The sequence below is a fragment of the Xiphophorus hellerii genome, chromosome 9, assembly GCF_003331165.1.
Source record: "Xiphophorus hellerii strain 12219 chromosome 9, Xiphophorus_hellerii-4.1, whole genome shotgun sequence".
Classification (NCBI taxonomy): Eukaryota; Metazoa; Chordata; class Actinopteri; order Cyprinodontiformes; family Poeciliidae; genus Xiphophorus; species Xiphophorus hellerii.
Window position 1 is genome coordinate 29,914,905 of NC_045680.1, and position 20,524 is coordinate 29,935,428.

At 41.3% G+C, this 20,524-nt stretch overlaps 2 protein-coding genes across 2 annotated transcripts; both read right to left on the reverse strand.

Annotated features, from left to right (window-relative positions):
* Positions 1–2,289: 2,289 nt before the first annotated feature.
* Positions 2,290–4,785, reverse strand: LOC116725297 (interferon-induced protein with tetratricopeptide repeats 1-like). Its single transcript, XM_032571253.1, is given in 3 exon segments — positions 2,290–3,512; positions 3,514–3,757; positions 4,362–4,785. Coding segments are annotated over 3 exon segments (1,329 nt in total). The 5' UTR covers positions 4,367–4,785; the 3' UTR covers positions 2,290–2,432.
* Positions 4,786–5,975: 1,190 nt separating this feature from the next.
* LOC116725275 (interferon-induced protein with tetratricopeptide repeats 2-like) lies at positions 5,976–8,114 on the reverse strand. The gene is made up of 2 exons (XM_032571214.1): positions 7,904–8,114; positions 5,976–7,442 (listed from the first exon to the last, which is right to left on the reverse strand). The coding sequence occupies exons 1-2, from the start codon at positions 7,906–7,908 to the stop codon at positions 6,119–6,121; spliced, it is 1,329 nt and encodes a 442-aa protein (XP_032427105.1). The 5' UTR covers positions 7,909–8,114; the 3' UTR covers positions 5,976–6,118.
* Positions 8,115–20,524: the final 12,410 nt, after the last annotated feature.

The window sequence follows — 20,524 nt, forward strand, 5'->3', positions numbered from 1 at the left end:
AGCAAATGATTACAGGGTTTTGGTGTTTTCCATCGGTTAGGAGCTATAGTATATTATAATTGAAACGTAAATTGAAGGGATCACATCCACCATTTGATGAACAGAACTGGACAGAGTAGGAGATAAGGTTTCAAGTGATGTGTTGCTCATGGTTTTACACACAGACTGCCCTGGAGCTCGGTGCTCCAGGACTCTGGACTCTGTCATACAAGCTGTGTCATGCGAGGCGGGGGTGGGGCTGTTTGGAGAAGCGGCTTCACACTTATTTCGAAGACAACAGCCACAGAGCCACGAGCGTTGGAGGATTCACTTGAACACAAAGTGAATTGAAGATGTTTGTGTTGAATTACACAAATGAATGATGCCTTTGGATAAATCTGATCTCTGTCTTGTCATTATAGTTTTGCAGCTGGTTTCCTGGTGCCCTGCGGATGTGGTCTCCTTCAAAGTCTGCGTTCTTTGATAAAAAGGATTAAAATAATTTCCCTGGATGGAAAATAACAAAACAAATTTATTTTTAGGTGAAACCATCGTTTGATTATGCTGACTGTAATGAAGATGATATTAAAGAATGTGGTAATTGTGTTTCTGATGCTAATGAAATTCATGTTGAACACAAAATGTCTGTGTAATGACCTGTGACAGGTCGTTTCTTGAGGTTTCCAGTCGAAGAAGATCAAGCTGCAAGAGGATCATCATAAACTTTTATTGCGTGTTTTTCGTTCGTTGTGAACTCTGGAAAGGACTGTCGTTTTGTTTTTTGCGCGCATTTTTTGAACATTTCCTGACGAAGACTTCATATTTTTTAAGAGACTGTCGATGGACATTTAAAAAAAAAAAAAAAAAAACAGAAAAAGACGAGCAACAGATTGTAATTTTGTGTCTTTCTCATTTGACAGGTTGTACTTGGGTGGTGAATGTTGTCTTTTAAGTTGCAGAGCATTTCTTACTAATTTTACTATGTATGTCCCTGTTTTATTTTTTCATTTTTCATTGTGCATTTTGGGTTTTGTTTATCCTGTGTTTTTGTTTTATGATTTTATATTTCTGTAAGGATAAGTCGTTTTTACCCTTGGGTTTTGTTTGAAAAGGGGGAACTGTATATAATTAGGCTACGTCAACCTTTTGTTTTCTATTTTTTGTTTTGTTTTATTTTTTTAATACATAGTTTTGGTTCTGCATTAGAAGGCTTAATCAATTTTTATTGAGGTCTTTTTGAAGACCTCAAAAGGGGGAACTGTAAAGAAAATAATTATTGTTTGGTGCTTAATATAGCTAATCCACGACATGTGTAAAGGTATAGCCAACACTTTAATTTGGAATAGTTTTCTGTTGAACATTTGGGAATTCAGCTGAAGAAGCAGGCCAAAGCAGGGCCTTTTTTCCTCCCCCTTTTGACAGACACAGCAATAAAATTTACAATTCCGAGAGAGCAGAAGAGACTTCTTGGCGCCTCTCCCCGTACCTGGCGCGGCCCAGGACGAAGTCGTCCGCCCTTTGACTTAGATAAAAGCCAGACATCGGAGCTGAGATAGGGGGAGTCCCAGGATCTCTGGGTGTTGAGGAAGTTTCTAATTGGTCAAAGAACGGAACGCCTTGACTGCATATATTAAATAGGGAAACACCTCTTTCATTAAAAGTACAAGTCAGCAAGCCAACGGAGAGGTTTTTTTTCATCTTTTCCTCCACATTTTGGGCGCCTTTGTCTGTCTTATGTGTTTCGTGTTGTCTGTTTTGTGTAGTCTGTATAAAATGTATATCTCTGTTCCTCTGCAGCTTTGTTGTTCATTGCTTTGTATGAGATTAAACTCTGTGATCTGTGACGTCAACACGTTGTGTTGTTTCGTTTTACCAGCACGCGGTCGTTGCACGTCGCTGCACGGAGAGCGTCACTCGCCAAGGACTCGGAAGATCCCGGGCAAGATTAAAGAGGAAAAGAGCCAAACGTTTTGTCCAAAGCTAGCATATAATGATCCTCATTTTTTAATATCCCCCAGCAGAATCACACGAAGCAAACTACAACAGAAAAAATAGACAGTAGGGTAAATTTTAAACTGTAGCATCGTTCAAAGATACAAACTGTATCTTGAAACTTATTTTATTTGTCTGCTGTCGTCATGATTTACACTAACATGTTAAGTGTTTAGGCTGTTCAATAAAAATAGTCATTTTTTTTTCTGATGCACCGTCAAACATCAGTCCAGGTCATCTCAGCAGTGGCCTCTAGGCGGAGCTGTGTATTTATTTTTTAAATTTAAAATTCAAGGAAGTAATGAAAGAACAAGAAGGTGAAACTCCAACTTTTATTTAGCAAAAAATCAAGTTACAGAAGAAGACCCATTCATAGATATGAAAACAACTTACTTATCTAAATTATTCCGCTTATATTTGATGCTAATGTGAAATAGTTTAAGAATGTGTTCTGATCACATTCAGTGGTTCTGGGTTGCAGGTTGAATTCCCAGTCTGGCCAGAAGCTCCTTGATGCGTTTGCACAGATCAGCGTCTCCGTTTCTTCTGGAAGTTTCTCTTGTTAAGGTCTTCTCCAGTTCTGTGATGCTGGAATGTCGATATTTGGACTCTTCTTGGATCTCTGCTGCCCTCATGTGGTACTCAGTTGACTCGCAGCTGTTATTTTTCATAAAGAATAGATGTTTGGCGTAGACGTTGTAAAGCATCTGTTTTCTTGCTAGATCCAGATCTTGTCTTTGTTCCAGCAGCTCTTTGTAAATCTGCTCAGCTTTCTTTGCGTCTAGCTTTGCATGTATGGACGCCAAAGTGATTTTATCTTCAAGTTTGGGTTGAGGATCATTATGAATCACTTCCTCCCAGAGTCTGATTGCTCCGTTGATCTCGTTGCTGTCAGTTCTGTAGTCCTTAGAAAGGATCTTCTTTGTGAGACTCTCTGCATCAGATCTTTGCTGTTGGGTTTGATTCAGAGCTTCATCTGGAGATTCTTCAGCGCCGTCTTCCAGTTTAAACCTTTTGTTCAGACGCAGCAATGGGCTGATTCCGCTGTAGCTGTTGACAGGTTTCTCTTTCAGCTTTCCAGCCAAAACTCGAGCTTCACCATGGACGATTTCTCCGTTTGCAGCTCTGGCCTCCAGATAAAGAGCAGCAATGCATAAGTCATCTGGGTCCTGTTCGTTGGCAGATCTCAGCATCTCCAGCCGGTCAGCGTTCAGCTTCTTTAAGTTGTCTGTGAGGAACTCTGCTGATAGTATGGCGTAGCTGCTCTGCCACTCCACGGTGTCCGGCTGCATCTCGATGGCTCTCTGGAAGAGCTCTGCAGCCTCCAGCTTCTTCTCTTTATCAAACTTCATCAGGGTCCAGGCCTTCTCAGCTAAGACCTCTGGGTGGCGCTCTAACTCAGGTGGAGCTGGGTATTTCCTCATCAGACCGTCGACCTTTGACAGGTAGTCTTCACTCTTCTCATCTTCTCCCAGGTGATGGTGCAGCCAGGCCAGATTCCCAAAGTTCACCATCAACCAGGGACCTTCATCAGCGTTTTTTCTGCCTCTGGAAGGTCTCAGCGGCCCGGTTGAAGAGGTTCAGGGCGTCTTCAGAGGAGCCCAGCTGGTACTGGATGAAGCCCAGCAGGTTGTAGACGTGACCCAGCCAGAAGTTCCCCTCCTCAGTGCTGATGTCTCCCAGTGCGTCCCGGAGGTAGGTCTGTTTGGACCTGGAGGGTTGGAGCTCCCAGGTGAAGTGGCTCTGCAGCGCGTTCAGCCTGGACTCTGAAGTCTCTGTAGAGCTGCTGGCAAATCATGAAGACAAAGTTAATCTGTTCAGAGAGAATAAAATAATGATTCCAGGGAAACATGAAGAAGTAAAGTAAATGACTTGCACTGTTTAGGCGCTTCATCAAGTCCAGAGGACTCCAAGCGCTTCACACTACAGTCATCATTCACACTCAGACACTGATGGTGGTGAGCTACATGGTAGCTACAGCTACCCTGATCTGACCGAAGAACTGTGACCTCCACCTGCAGGCAAGGCGAGTGAAGCGTCTTCACATGGACACTAAGACAGAGGCAGACGGATGGCGGTTTCAAACCCACAACCCACCGGTTACAGGACAAACTACTGTTCCGTCGTTGGAAAGGACAGAAATGGTTCAGGATCATCAAGTGATGAAAATAAAAAGGATAAATTGGAACTGTTGAACAACTCGAGAAGAGTATCATCTCTGTTAGCTTTAGCCTGACCTTTGACCTGCTGTACCTAAACTCACGCAATTTTCTCTAAGAATGAGATAAATCCAGGACCACAAGAAAACAAGTACAGAGGTGAGAAAGGTCAAGTGAACCCAGTGAGAGATTCATATTTTAGAAAAATCTCAGATATTTCCCATCACTCACCTCATGATCCAGCTGTTTCAAATCACTTTGAGAATGTCTTGATTTTGAAGCTTTCCAGCGTTTCTGTCAGAGGTAATCCTGAAACGTCTCAACCTGAGCTCAGAGACACGTAAACATGTTTGACTGCAGGACGTCAGTCTGAAGGAATGAGGCTCCGCAGGAGAAAACACCAATTTAACCAGTCAGGGAGAGGCTGGAGTTTACTTTCTGTTTGCTTTGTCAGAAATAGAAACTTAACCAGAACAACTGAATGGAAACTTTAACTCCAGGCTCTTATTTTCTAGTTCTCAGTGGTTAAATTACAAACTCATGTTTAACAGTTTCTCCTCTTCAGCTGCTCTAGCAGAGAATAGAAACTTGGCTCCAATAATAAAGTGGACGATGACTCGGCTTTACGGCCCTGTGGAGGGATCATGAATGATGATGTTCTGCAGGGTTTGGCTCCGGGGGATTTTTTTATGCCAAACAAATTCCTGATTAAAGATAAAAGTATACTAACCCTTGTTAGAGGAAAAATGATTATTTTTAGTGCTTAATACAGTTAATCTTACGGCATGTGTAAAAGGTATATTGAACATTCTTATTTTGAACAAATTTCTTAATTTTGAACAGGTTTGTGTTAAGGATTTAAAAAGGAACCAAATGCAGATCAAAAGATCTCTCAATGGGTCTCCTGCTGTGTTGTCAGAGCACAGGAGGCCATAAAATTAGCATCTCCTGCAGGGCACTATCACTTGAGCCTGGAGGAGAGAAGCCTGTTTGGTTCACAGAAGATCAAAAGTCTTCCAGAACCAACATCTGGGATGGTGTAAAACTGAATACAACATAGAATGTTGAAACCACTAACATTTAATTTCTAAGACATTTTTCTAAGTATTAATAGCATGTTTTTATTGAAGATTGTATATCTCATTTTAGAACTACTAATCTAGTGAATGATGAATGTATTTGAAAATTGTACTATCTGTGACTATATCAGAATCAAATGGAAATTGTTTGAATGAAAATGTTTTGTTTAGTATTAGAAAATTGCTCAGGATTTATGCTAAACGGGGTTTTTGTGAAGATAACCTTTCCTTGAACCAAAATTACTGGATTTAAGTTTCTCCTGAGAATTTATGTAAGGAGAGATAACGGGAGAGACTCCGGATTCCACAGGTATCTGTGAAATCTTATCTCATGTTTTTCTTTGCTCAAATGACCGTAGAACCCAGGAGGCCAGGACGCAGCTGTTGGCTCTTTTGTTCTACCTTTTGTTCTATCTGCAGGCAGAGAGTTTTCCTCCAGGATCAGGATCCAAACCCAGAAACTGTTTGGTTCTCATGCAGCTGCAGGAAAAACAACTTCCAGCCTTTTGTGTGACCAGAACCGCTTCATTTGTTGAGAGTCCACAAGCATTTAGAATAGAGACAATTTGACCAGCAGGTATTATTATATACATAAAAAATACCAATATTAATAATAATTAATAATACCTGTTCAATAAAAATAGTCATTTTTTTCTGATGCGCCGTCAAACATCAGTCCAGGTCATCTCAGCAGTGGCCTCTAGGTGGAGCTGTGTATTTATTTTTTAAATTTAAAATTCAAGGAAGTAATGAAAGAACAAGAAGGTGAAACTCCAACTTTTATTTAGCAAAAAATCAAGTTACAGAAGAAGACCCATTCATAGATATGAAAACAACTTACTTATCTAAATTATTCCGCTTATATTTGATGCTAATGTGAAATAGTTTAAGAATGTGTTCTGATCACATTCAGTGGTTCTGGGTTGCAGGTTGAATTCCCAGTCTGGCCAGAAGCTCCTTGATGCGTTTGCACAGATCAGCGTCTCCGTTTCTTCTGGAAGTTTCTCTTGTTAAGGTCTTCTTCAGTTCTGTGATGCTGGAATGTCGATATTTTGACTCTTCTTGGATCTCTGCTGCCCTCATGTGGTACTCAGTTGACTCGCAGCTGTTATTTTTCATAAAGAATAAATATTTGGCGTAGCGACAGTAAAGCATCTGTTTTCCTGCTGGATCCAGATCTTGTCTTTGTTCCAGCAGCTCTTTGTAAATCTGCTCAGCTTCCTCTTTATCTATCTTTGCCTGTACGTCTGCTAGAGCTAATCTTTCTTTAAGGGAGGATTCAGGATAAGCATCAACCACTTCCTCCCACAGACTGATTGTTTCTTTGATCCTTCTGGGGTCAGGATTGCTGCAATTAGATAAAATCTTTTTAGTGTAGTACTTTGCAGCCGCCCTTTTCACGTATCGTGAGTCTGGATGTCTCCTCAGAGCCTCTTTGGCTATGTCAACAGCTTCATCTTTAGAGATGTGCTTCATGTAAAGACTCAGTAGTACATCGATGCCACAGTAGTTGTTAATCGGCCTCTCTAGGATCCTTTCAGCTAACTCTCTTGCTTCACGCTTAATTGACGCAGCTTTGGCCTCCAGATAAAGAGCAGCAATGCATAAGTTATCTGGATCTCGTTCTTTGGCTGATCTCAGCTCTTCCAGGTTGCCAGCGAACAGTTTCTCTATGCTTTCTTCTAGACTTTGTGCTGATAGTATGGCGTAGCTGCTCTGCCACTCCACGGTGTCCGGCTGCATCTCGATGGCTCTCTGGAAGAGCTCTGCAGCCTCCAGCTTCTTCTCTTTATCAAACTTCATCAGGGTCCAGGCCTTCTCAGCTAAGACCTCTGGGTGGCGCTCTAACTCAGGTGGAGCTGGGTATTTCCTCATCAGACCGTCGACCTTTGACAGGTAGTCTTCACTCTTCTCATCTTCTCCCAGGTGATGGTGCAGCCAGGCCAGATTCCCAAAGTTCACCATCAACCAGGGACCTTCATCAGCGTTTTTCTGCCTCTGGAAGGTCTCAGCGGCCCGGTTGAAGAGGTTCAGGGCGTCTTCAGAGGAGCCCAGCTGGTACTGGATGAAGCCCAGCAGGTTGTAGACGTGACCCAGCCAGAAGTTTCCCTCTTCAGTGCCGATGTCCTCCAGTCGGATTCTCAGGTAGGTCAGGTTTTGCCGGCTGGATTTCAGATCCCAGGTGAAGTGGCTCTGCAGGGCGTTGAGTCTGGACTTCAACATTTCATCAGAACTGTTGGAAAAACCAACAAAAGTAAACAAATTTGTGATTTTAATCTGCATCTCTGGGAGAAAATGAAGTGATTATGAGTGAAATAAAAACTGTGAAGAAATCAGGAAGATGTTCTGATGAGAAAGATGGAGGAAAGAATAGTCCTGTGTTTATTAACCTGATTTAGACATTTTTACTCCAGTTACAACAGAATGTAACTAATAAAAAATCAGAGAAAACATCCAGCAGACAGAAAAATAGGTTTAAGACAATCAGCTTTTAAAGTTCAGGTTTTCACGTCCAACAACAAAGAGAGATGATGGGACTGAAGAGAAAGATTTAACTCTGAACAGAGAAACGAACAGCAAAGGAGATAAAGAAGAGAAGAGCGGAGGAAAACCAGAACAGACGGGAGAAAGGTCCACTGGCCACAATGTGAGATAAATCTGATCATCATATCTCAGATATTTCCCATCACTCACCTCATGATCCAGCTGTTTCAAATCACTTTGAGGATGTCTTGATTTTGAAGCTTTCCAGCGTTTCTGTCAGAGGTAATCCTGAAACGTCTCAACCTGAGCTCAGAGACACGTAAACATGTTTGACTGCAGGACGTCAGTCTGAAGGAATGAGGCTCCGCAGGAGAAAACACCAATTTAACCAGTCAGGGAGAGGCTGGAGTTTACTTTCTGTTTGCTTTGTCAGAAATAGAAACTTAACCAGAACAAGTGAATGGAAACTTTAAATTGCAACAAAAGGTGTGTGTGAAAATCTTTAGATAGAATTTAAATCAAAATAATTTATATAAGATGTAAAATATGTGGAGAAATCTAAAATGCATAATCATTTGTTTTATGGATATTATTTGCTGTCTGAAGTGAACTGCAAGTGTGACCGGTGGACTTCTGTGTTGTGTGTTGATAGGATAAACCATAAAACACCAGTCTGGGTTTGGAGGCTCTCCGTTTATTCAATCTGTCAATCAGGAGATATTAGCATTAGCACGTAGCATGTGCTCCAGTTCTCCAACCCGATCTATACAAAATAATAATGTTAGCATGCATCAAATCTTATAAATGCATAATAGCAACTCGAATGAAAATATTAAAACACCTAACATTAATACAGAAGAAAAAAATAAACATTTGGACAATATAAATGAAAGGATTACAATGGATTATAAAACTTGCCTCTTCCCAGTGGAACGAGTAACAAAAGGGAAGAAGAAATGAACAACTTAACATTTATAATGGTGCTGGAGGACCCCAAACAAAAGAAGAAGAAAGTAGGGCGGAGCTGGAGGACCAAACCCCTCATAGCAGACACAAAGGAACGCAAAGACAGACAAGTATAAGAGGACAAATAAATTAAAGAAAACATTTTGTGAAAATATACAACTAACAATATAGACCCAGTTACACAAAGGAACTGGACCAAACAGTTTTTCAAAATGTTCTTTGGTCTCAACAAAATGCGATTAAATTATTTTCATAATCACTGAGTTTAGTGTGAAGTTTATACTGCAGGCGTCTCAAACTCCAGGCCTCCAGTCGCAGTCCTGCAGGTACTGCAGGACTGCGACTGGGCTCAACTCGTCCATACCGGACAACGTTGTTAGCCTGGAGGGGCTCGCTACATTCCGCGCAGACAGGAGCAGCGCTCTCAGCGGTAAAACCCGAGGAGGGGGGCTGTGTATCTACATCAACAACAACCGGTGTAAAAATGCCATGACTGTCGCCAGTTACTGCTCCCCGGACATCGAGCTTCTGACTGTTAACTGCAGACCATTCTACCTGCCCAGGGAGTTTACTGTTGTTAGCATCACTGCCGTATATGTGCCCCCCAGTGCTAACACTAAAGAGGCTATGAGTGTTCTCTACCGGACCATCAGTGAGTTGCAATCCTCACACACAGAGGGCGTTTTCATCATTGCTGGGGATTTTAACCAGGCCAACATGAAGACTGTTCTCCCTCACTTCAACCAATATGTGGATTTTCCAACCAGGGGAGTGAATACTCTAGACTTGGCCTACACCAACATCAAAGAAGCATTCAGAGCAGCCCCCCGCCCCCACCTCGGTTCTTCAGACCACCTATCTGTTATGCTAATTCCTGCATACAAGCCCCTGCTGATCAGAACAAAACCTACAGTGAAGCAGGTGAGAATGTGGACTGAGGGGGCCATGGAGGCACTTCAGGACTGTTTTGAGTGCTCTGACTGGGAGATGTTCAAGGCAGCAGCCACTTACAACGACCAGATCAACATCGATGAGTACGCCATGACGGTGTCAGCCTACATCAACAAGTGCACAGAGGACGTCAGCATCACTAAGAACATTATCACCCGGGCCAACCAAAAACCCTGGATGACTAAGGAGGTACGGGAAATGCTAAAAGCACGGAACTCAGCCTTCAAGTCTGGCGACAAGGAGGCACTGAGGACAGCGAGAGCCAACTTGAACCGTGCTATCAGGTTAGCAAAACGAACCCACAGTCGAAAAATACAGGAGTTCTTCCACGACACCAGCAACACCAGAAGTATGTGGCAAGGCATAAAGGCGATCACAGATTACAATCCATCCTCCCCCCCAGTGGGTGAAGTTGATGCTGACTTTCTAAATGGACTCAATAACTTCTTTGGGAGGTTCGAGGCACTGAACAGTACTCCGGCAAAGAAAACTGTTCCCCACCAGGAAGAGGAGGCACTCTGCCTGGACACAGCCGATGTGTTGAAGACTCTGAAAAGAGTCAACCCATGGAAGGCCCCAGGCCCCGACAACATACCTGGGCGGGTGTTCAGGGAATGCGCAGGTCAGCTGGCTGGTGTCCTAACAGACATTTTTAACACCTCACTTGACCAAGCCACAGTGCCAGCCTGTCTCAAAACTGCCTCCATCATTCCGGTGCCGAAGAAACCTCAAGTCACTCTTTCAACGATTACCGGCCTGTGGCACTGACTCCCATCATGATGAAGTGCTTTGAAAGGCTGGTAAAAGAACACATCGTCTCCAGACTCCCCTCCACATTCGACCCGTTCCAGTTTGCCTACCGCCGAAACCGCTCCACTGAGGACGCCATCTCCTCCGCCCTACACCTGAGCCTGGCTCACCTGGAGGAGAAGAACACTCATGTGCGGATGTTGTTCCTGGACTTCAGCTCAGCGTTCAACACAATCATCCCACAGCATCTGGCAGGAAAACTGGGACACCTGGGCTTCAGCACCCCCCTGCGAAACTGGCTGCTAGACTTCCTCACCGACAGACCTCAGTCAGTCCGGATCGGACAACACACCTCCGATGTCATCACCCTCAGCACAGGCTCCCCTCAGGGCTGCGTCCTGAGCCCTCTGCTGTTCACTCTGATGACACACGACTGCGTCCCCAGGTTCGCCACCAACCATATCGTGAAGTTCGCGGACGACACAACGGTGGTGGGCCTCATCAGAGACGACAACGACCTGGACTACAGAGAGGAGGTGGAGCAGCTGGTGGACTGGTGCAGAGACAACAGCCTGATCCTGAACGTTGACAAGACGAAGGAGATGATCGTCGACTTCAGGAAGAACCGGCCCAGCCACGCTCCACTGCTCATCAACAGCTCGGCTGTGGAGGTGGTCAGCAGCACCAAATTCCTGGGGGTGCACATCACTAACGACCTCACCTGGACTGTGAACACCACGTCTCTGGCCAAGAGGGCACAGAAACGTTTGTATTTCCTGCGGAGGATGAGAAGAGCACACCTGCCCCCGCCCATCCTCAAGACGTTCTACAGAAGCACCATAGAGAGCATTCTGACCAGCTGCCTCTCTGTGTGGTGTGGAAGCTGCAGCGCCTCCGACTGGAAGAACGTGAGGAGAGTGGTGCGGACAGCAGAGAGGATCATCGGGGCCCCCTTTCCCTCCATTCAGGACATTTCATCCCAGCGCTGCGTGTCCCGAGGCCGAAACATCATCAGTGACCCCTCACACCCCCACCATGGACTGTTCTCCCTGCTGCTCTCTGGAAAGAGGTTCCGCAGCGTCCGGTGCAGGTCCACCAGGTTCCGAAACAGCTTTTTCCCACTTGCCATCAGACTGCTCAACTCTTAACTGGACTGCACTTAAAATCTGGTCTCCACTTTATACCTTGCACATGTACAGAGCTAAATAACTTATATTTTACTGTCACTCCTGCACTTTATATTTTATATTTTATATTCATATTTTTATACTGTATTTTATTTTATTCTGGAGTAACCTCACAATTGAAAGCTCAAAACATTGTCCTGAGCCGTATGCAACGAAATTTCGTTCTGTATACACCCTGTGCATGCAAAATGACAATAAAGTCAGTCTAAGTCTAAGTCTAAGTCTAAGTAACTGATCAAATTATCAATCATTTTAAAATTACATTACCTGGACCAAAATAAAAAGTTAAGTGGAAATTTGGGTATTTTAAGAATGAAAATGACAGCAAATCATATTAGTAACAAAAAATAACAAAATCAGGCAAAATAAAATGTTTCCAAATCATTTTTTTTTCAATAAAAGATTCATGAAACTTTAATAAAAACTGCAGGTGTGTGTCTGTCAGGTGAACTTTGGGTTAAAACTTGTTTGTTTTTCATTCTGTGGGTAGAAAATCCAGACATTTTACTCAAGTAGGAGCAGAAATACTTCATAATAAAATTACTCAAGTAAATGTAATTGAGTAATTGTAACTAGTTACTACCCAACTCTGCCACCAGCTCAGCACATTTGTCTGTTTGCAGATTTTTTTGAAGACATGCTGAACAACTGAGAGCCATGAAAACTCACTTTGCCTAATTAATCTGATTAATACTTTTATATGTATTTAACACATAAAAGTTTCTCACATTTTGTCTGTGATTTTGCATCGACGTTTCCCATGAGCAGAGGAAGAGGAGGCAGATTTTGAGAACCTGGGATTTTTTTCTGGTTATTTTTTATTTTTCAGCTGACCGGGTTTTGTTGCCTCTGAAGTGGAGTTATTATCTCCCAAACACAAACCCAGACTGAGAAATTGATCCATCTGGGTGGAGAGATTGACCCTCTCTGCTCTCATTCACTGACGGGGAATAATTCGACTTGTTCCACAGGAGAAACGCCCATAAAGATTTCAGCTGAAGCTTTCAGCTTTTTCTTAGCAAGAACTGATGGAAGACGGATAAAAAGGATTCATGCTGGACGTTTGCTTGTTTAGATCAGGAAGAGACGCTGTTTGTTTACTTGGATGCCTCCAGATTAAGGATTAAGTTGCACCTAAAAACCTTCAATTTTCTCAAAAGCTGACAGTGCGCCTTATAATCCAGTGCGCCTTATATATGGACCAATATTGAGCCACAACTGGTCTCATAACTACGGTAAGCAGCCGCCGACTTCAATTCCCCAGTAGAAGAAGAAGCGCGCGGTGCAGGCTGGGTTTTGTGTAAAGACCCCAAAATGGCTCCTATTAAGAGACGAGCTTACGACGCAGAGTTTAAGCTCAAGGCGATCAGTGATGCAGTAAAACACGGGAACAGAGCAGCAGCCAGAGAATTTAACATGAACCAATCAATGGTTATAGTGGAAGTGGATCTATATTGTGATTGCACTAACGTTTGATTTACAGTAACAGCATCAGGCTGTTTTTTACGTGTTTATTGAATCGAGGAAAAGTTCCCCTCCACTATATGTTACACCTTGCTGTTGTTAAAAGATAAACTGTCACCAAAATACCACGTCACTGACTTTACCTCAGGGAAAATAATAAAACAGCTTTTTATTCATTTTGGGAATGAAGGGAGTTTTCAGAACGCTGGTTTGTAATTTATTAATAAAGTTTGACTGAAATATCTGACTATTTTGTTGATATTCCCTTTAGCGCAGCGCCATCTAGTGGATGCATAACGTAACTCCAGCCTCTACTGTAGCGTCTATTCTATGCGCCTTATAATGCGGTGAGCCTTATATATGAAAAAAGTTTTAAAATAGGCCATTCATTGAAGGTGCGCCTTATAGTGCGGAAAATACGGTAAATGTTTTCAAACTTTTGCAACATCACACTTTGGAGATAAAAAATTAACTAAAACATCTAAATGTATCTTTTAAGAAGACTCAGTGATCTTGCTGTTACCCAACCAGAACTTGTGTACAAGACAATATTGAGTGTTTTAACTTTTCATCTCCTCGTCTGGTTTGGTCACATGAGCTGCAGACTAACAGATAAACTTTTAAGAAACTTCCAGTGGCGGGTAAAGTAGCAGGTAAATAGACCTGAGTGAAGTTGGCCCCCACCTTCTTCAAATCAGGCAAATTTGGTGTCAAACGTTTGTGCAGCAAAAATTTTGTTTGTGCCGCTATAATTTTAAAGACATAAAGAAATGTTTCTAGAGGTCATCAAAGGTCAACCAGCCCCCCCACCTTCTTCAAATCAGTTTTTTAGGCTCTGATAAAGTTTTTTAGGCCGTTATTTAACAAGTTGAACAGGAAATTGGGAGGAGAGAGAAGGGAAAGATATGCAGCAGATTCTGCAGGACTGGGAATTAAACCCAGGTTGACAAACAAAACCTAGAAGTAACGTCCTAAACAAAACATAATTTGCTGTCTTACCATAAACTGGTTACAAAAATAACTGAATTATTCATTTCTTAGCCCCTTTTCCTTCTTTTATACAAGCAGACAACACATAAGCTCAACAACACAAAAGCTTCATATTTATTACAAAGTATTGATCTAAGAATTGATTTCTTCCTGTAATGGAAATGATTTCTGATTAAGTTTTCTGTTTTCATGCTTTCATGGATTGTTCTTCTTTTTTCCCTTTTCTACAGGTTTTCATGTTAAATTGCACTTTTTTGTTAAGTTTGTTAAACTACCTTGAATCTGTTATTCTAAATAAAGACTAACAGAAAGATCACACAGTAACTTTTATTTTTTATAAAACCTGTTTTGTTCTTATAACAAACAAACCAGATAAAACAAGTTTGGGTTTCTTTATGGTTCAGAGAATTAAATTATGATTACAATTATCATCTAATATTATGTACAGATTAAACTCTAATCTTAATTTAACATCCTGGAACCTGAAGAATCCAAACCTGTTAAATCAACTTTTTAAAGTTTGGTATAAAAAGAAAAACAGGATTTATCAAAGAAAACAGGTGAATGGACTGAACTTGTGTAGAGCCTTGCTGGTCATGTTGACCACTCAAAGCGCTTCACACTACAGTCACATTTACAAACACACACATTTACACCCACATGCAGGTCGGGGGGCAACTTGCCGCTAAGTGCCCCGCCCCGGGGCAGCTCAACATGTGGCTGAGGAAGCTGGAATCGAACTTACAACCTTCTGGTCACAAGACGACCACTCTGCCCACCGAGCCACAGCCGCACTAAAAAAGCCACTGCATGATCCTTTTGCTAATCTTCTTTAAAATACAGATTTAAACAGTTTAAAAGCTACAATTCAGTGCAATTTAATATAAAAAGTGAGTAGAAACTAAAGGACAAACCATAAAAGCACAAGTACAGTGGAAATAAACAGAAATCATTACTATTAAATGAAGACATTTTAACTCTTAAATCAATACGTTGCTATAAAAATTGAGCCCAGTGTTGCTGCGGCGCTAAAGCAGCGAAGGGAACAGGGCTAACGTTCGGCTAATTCAATTAATTATAAAGTTTAACAATAAAGCTGCACATGTGTTTGGGGTTTCTTCAAATCTTTGGGGGCAATTTGCAGTGACCAACTGACCTGACCTACATGTTTTAGGAGATGTGGGGGGAACCGGAGCACCCGGAGAAAACCCACGCAAACACGGGGAGACCATGCAAACTCCACACAGATGGTGTCTGTGAAGACGCAGCGCTAACCGCTGCACCACCGTGCTGCCCACGTTTTTTCCAATTGAGTTGGGAAGGGATCTATTTTCTAGTTTGTCAATGGGGGATAAAACTTTAACGTTTTAAATTTGACGGAGCGTGGCCTGGCGCCCCGTACACAGAGGCTACAACCTCCATGAGTTTGAGTCCTCTTTCCTCTCTTGCTCGTCTTTCTCCTTCTCTGAATATCATCATAATCCAGAACATTAGACATGTTCTGGATTGTCTTCACTGTTTTATTTTTCTTTTGGCTTCTGCCATCTCAGAGTCTTCCGTAATTTTTTCCAAAAAGACATTTTAGACTTTTTCTTCTTACCGTCCTGCATGATTTTAACATCCGGATTGTCCAAATCCTCCAGGACGGTTTCTCCAGTGATCTTAGTCTCTTCTGAGGATTCTGGGTCTGTGGAACAACCTGATAACGGTTCTCCTAAGATTTTCTCCTCTGGAGAAACCTTTTCACTTACGACATCAACTGGGTCCACTTGGTCCTGTAAGTCTTCCTCCTTCTCTTGGGAAACTGTGATGTCTTTTTTTTGGAAACCGTCTTCCTCAGCTCTCAGCAGCAGTAGATCCTCTTTCGCTCTTTGTAAATCATTTTTTAAGCAACTTATTTCCAGCTGGTATTTCTCTGCTTCATGTTTAAATGCAGTGACTTCCTTTTCATACTGACAGTTGAGCTGCAGGTACAAACCGTTTACCTTCTCCAGCTCAGCCTGGGCACTGCTTTCTCTGTCTTGCAGGATTTTAATCTCTGTTGTTGCGTTATTTTGGAGGACGGCATATTCAGATCTCAGGTGGTCCAGACTCGCCTTGGCCTTCTCTACTGTCTCCAGATGTGCTTTTCTCTCCTCCTTTACCTGCTGCTGAAGTTTTTCAAGTTGTTGCAGCGCAGATCGGTTAATATCCCAAATAAGCTTTTCTGCCTTTTGTCTCTGTAAAAGAGCCATTTGGTCCTGCCTTATTTTCTGCTGGTAAGTCTCCACCTGCTGCTGTAACTCCAGTATGTCGTTTCTATATCTACATTTAAGCTCCTCATGTGAAACATGAACCCGATCCAGTTCATGGAACATCTGTCTGTCCCTGTTTCTTAGAATTATGATCTTTCTTGCCATTCTCTGGAAGAGCTCTTCCTTCTCAGCTCTCAGATTGTTGACTAGGTTCAGATTCTCTCTCTCTCTCTCTATATTGGCGTCTTTCTCACGTCTCGCCTCCTGCCGATATCTCTCCACGTCTTGCTTAAGTCCAGAAACGTCACTATTATATTTACAGCTGAGTTCACTATATGAATTTTTGAGCTGAGCCAATTCTTCCTGCAGACGTTTCTCGTTGTCTTGCAGGGACGCGATCTTATGGGACATTTCCAGACTGGAGTCCAGTCTTTGGGTTTCCCCGTGTAAAATATCCAAGTGTGCAGGAGCGAAGCTGCCTTGGGGGTTTTGCCAGACTCCCGTTCTTGCCCGGAGTCCCATCATCCTGTTGCGGTATTTCTCAAATTGGTGAAACATTTCTACCTCAAATCCTTTAGCCAAAATCTGTCGCCGTAAATTACTTGAACCGTCGTTTGGAAAGAGCTTTGCGCACGTCTGAGCTAGTCAGTGATATTGCAAGCAATGAAAAATATGCAGAATTGTGTCACATACAATTCTGCAGTTGATGACATCACAGACTGCATCGCCAGTGACATCACAGAATCTTCCTTTGCTGGCGGTGTGACATCATTCCACCACCAAATATCTCACTCTTCATTCTTGTTTACATTCAAAATAGTCCATGATTCAGTCGTTTTTATCCAAACTCATTTCTGTTTTGGGCCAGATCAAAAACCTGAATGTTCATAAAGGGCCTGTTGCACCAGAACATATTGATAAAAACCAATTAAACTGTTAAAATATCAATAAATAGGTGTTTCAGCATCAATGCGTGTTTCTTACAATAACGTAATATTGAACATCTTTTCACACTAATCAGTTCATCCAGGATTGTTTTTGTGCTTTTCTGCAATCATCACAGATTTTGTGGCGCTAAGTTAGAAATATCTGTAAGGAATTTTTTACAATATTTGCGCTAACATATGATGTTAAATGTGATCTTTTATTAATCTCTCTATCGGTCATGGACTATAACTTGACATCAGGTCAGGCTGAGACAGCAGGCACTTGAACCCAAATGTTTATGGACAATTTTGAGAAAAAATGTTAATAAACTCAGAAAACATGTTGATAAACTCAGAAAACATGTTGATAAACTCAGAAAAATGTTGATAAACTCAGAAAAATGTTGATAAACTCAGAAAACATGTTGATAAACTCAGAAAACATGTTGATAAACTCAGGAAACATGTTGATAAACTCAGAAAACATGTTGATAAACTCAGAAAACATGAGGGGATCTGTTGATTGTTGTGTGAATTTTGCGGTTATTTGTAAAAACTGGAGGGGCCCATTGCTATGATTTGGAGTCTAGAGGGCCACATAGAAAGCTATGGCGGGCCAGATTTGGCCCTCGGGCCTTGAGTTTGACACACGGGCCATATATGATAATCTATAGAACGTTTTTCAATATCTAAACATTGGGAAGTTAATTTTGCTTGTTTAGTCAAACATTTATTTTCTTCTGTATTGTGGAAAAAGAGAGTGGGAAAGAAAATTTATAATAAATCGATGTAAACAATATGAAAAGTAAAATATAAAAACTAAAACTATTGATTTATAAATCTTGTTGAAAGTTGGTTAGGATTGATTAAGCCTCGTTGTTAATATCAGGCTTAAAACTCAAAAATTGTAAATGAGTAAAAGTTGTAATGTACTAGTATTGTGGTTTGTTTATTGTTGTCATAGCAACTGCCTGCCAAGATGGCTGTCAGTTAAAACAAAGAATGTTGTAATCTATATTTCCAGTATGTTTTTGTTAGCTTTTTAAAGGCACAATGTACTTCTTATTATAAATAGTTTCTAGTGAGAAAATAAATGTGTGTATTTTTTATCCGGTTTCTACTGTAGAAAACTTTTTCCACATTTTAATCTTCTAATCAAAATTAAATTACACGTTATCACAGAACTGTTCAGTTTAAATATCAATAACTTTCAAGGACTAGAAGCAAAGTTTAGTGCTTTAATTACTGATTAAACACAAAATTAAAGCACCACTTTCACATTTTTATTGTGAAAACCTCATATCCACATATGTCAACCAAGCAAGAATTTTGCAGTATTAAAATAATGTCAGGTCTAAATACCTATTAGAGACAATTTAAACAAACACAAGAAAGACAAAGAGAGTTAGATTCTTATATACTCGCGAGGAGAGCAGACAGAGAGATGTTTCCAGTTACAAATCTCCAAACTACTCTGGAAACATATCTCCCGCTCCCTCTATTTTATTGCTTTTCAGGGGACTCTAATACATTGGGCGCTTGCAGCTTCAAAAAGGGAGGGACAACACACAGCTGCAGCGCTAATAACTTTTACTGTTTAGACATATATTATCTACAATCTAAATCCTTCTTGTTCCAGTTGAAATACCAGACACGGCCAGTAAAACAAGTTGTATATCACACAGGAGAGCAGAGTTTATTGCTGGGCAATAAACTCTACTAGAAGAGTTGTCCCCGCTTATCTCTGGCTTTGCTGATGGCATCTCAAGGAAGTCACAGGGAGGAATCAAAGTTATTTAACACACAAAAACATTACTTAAAATAGTAGAAAAAGAGAAAAGCATATAATTAAACATTATTTAAATGTAACTTCAAGACTACATGATATAACAAATATTTGATAATTACTAAAAATACAATTTATCCAACAGTTACCCCCTATTTATCAAAAATTTGTTCCACATCTCTTATCCCTCCAAGAGCAGCCACTTCAAATGATTTTCAGCTGGGAGTTCATTTTTTGGAAAGCAAACATTTTTACACTCAGGGGTTATACCCAGTCCAAAAGTTAGGATCTGGATACCTGTCAGAAAAGTCATCATCAGAGTATTCTTTGTCAACATCAGATTTTTTCTCTAATAAAGGATACATCTGTGCCATCTGGTCCTCCATGGGTGAAATCGCTGTGGTAATGAGACGGTTAAACAAAGAACGCAGGCACGGAACAAAACAACATCCACACAAAGTCAAAATTGCAGCAAAAACTGCAATTGATACTAAGACAGAGGACACAAGGTTTCTATACTTCCCAAAGGCATCCATCCATGCATCCCACATGGAAGTATCCACTCCAGAGTGTTCCTTCATTTTGCCGTTAAGGGTTCGAAGCCCTGTAATGGCCTTCGTTAAGCTTCCATCAGCTGCTGTATTGTTTGGTAAAAATGTGCAACATTTTTCTCCAAAAATCATGCACACCCCTCCTTTCTCAGCCAGCAACATGTCAAGAGCTATACGGTTCTGGAAAGCCATCAGTGAAGTAGCAGCCAGCTGTTCATGCACTGCCTCGAAACCAGCCTGTGTCCAATTTCCCAGTCTTTGCACATTGTAATGGATGTAATTTATTCTGTCTACGTTTTTGTTAATCGTGCACCACCAACAAATTGTAGATTCAAAACCAGCCCCGACCTGATCAACTAATTTATATTCATCAGGCACTCCACGAGGGACTCCGATGGCATCGATGTATGTTGGATCAATATCTGTATTTTTCCATGTCACTTCACGTTTCTGTAAGTGTTGCCTCTTCTGAAACAAAACACTAGACAAAGAGAGTATTAGATCTTCAGCAGATGTAGGATATACAGATACAGGTAATAACAGAGAAATTAATGCACAAAACCCTGTTACTTTTCGAGGTAATCTATCAAAAAGTCTGTCATCACCGCACCACCACCAGACATCTGCACGAGAAATAGGGTTAAAGTCATCAATTACAGTGATTACAGTGGTACACATAGTTTTAGTAAGATTCCCTATTCTTTTCCCAGTTCCCGTTATATTTACACATGTGAAGTTAGCTGGAGCTATTTTCTTAGAAAATAAAGGTTTCTTTTCATCTGCTGCAGCGAGGGGAAATATTGCATCATAAATCACACAGGTGCCTTTTAGATTTGTTTTAGTCATTACTTCTAACAAACATTGTTTTGTGATTATCGCTGGAGTCACACGAAGTAGAGGCCGTGGTTCCATACAGACTACACAATCTTTTTTAGTCATTTTTGCAGCTTGTTCTACCATTAACAACCAGTTATTATTATTACCTGACACACCTGTGGCAACCCTGAACCAGTCATCAACAGTTTT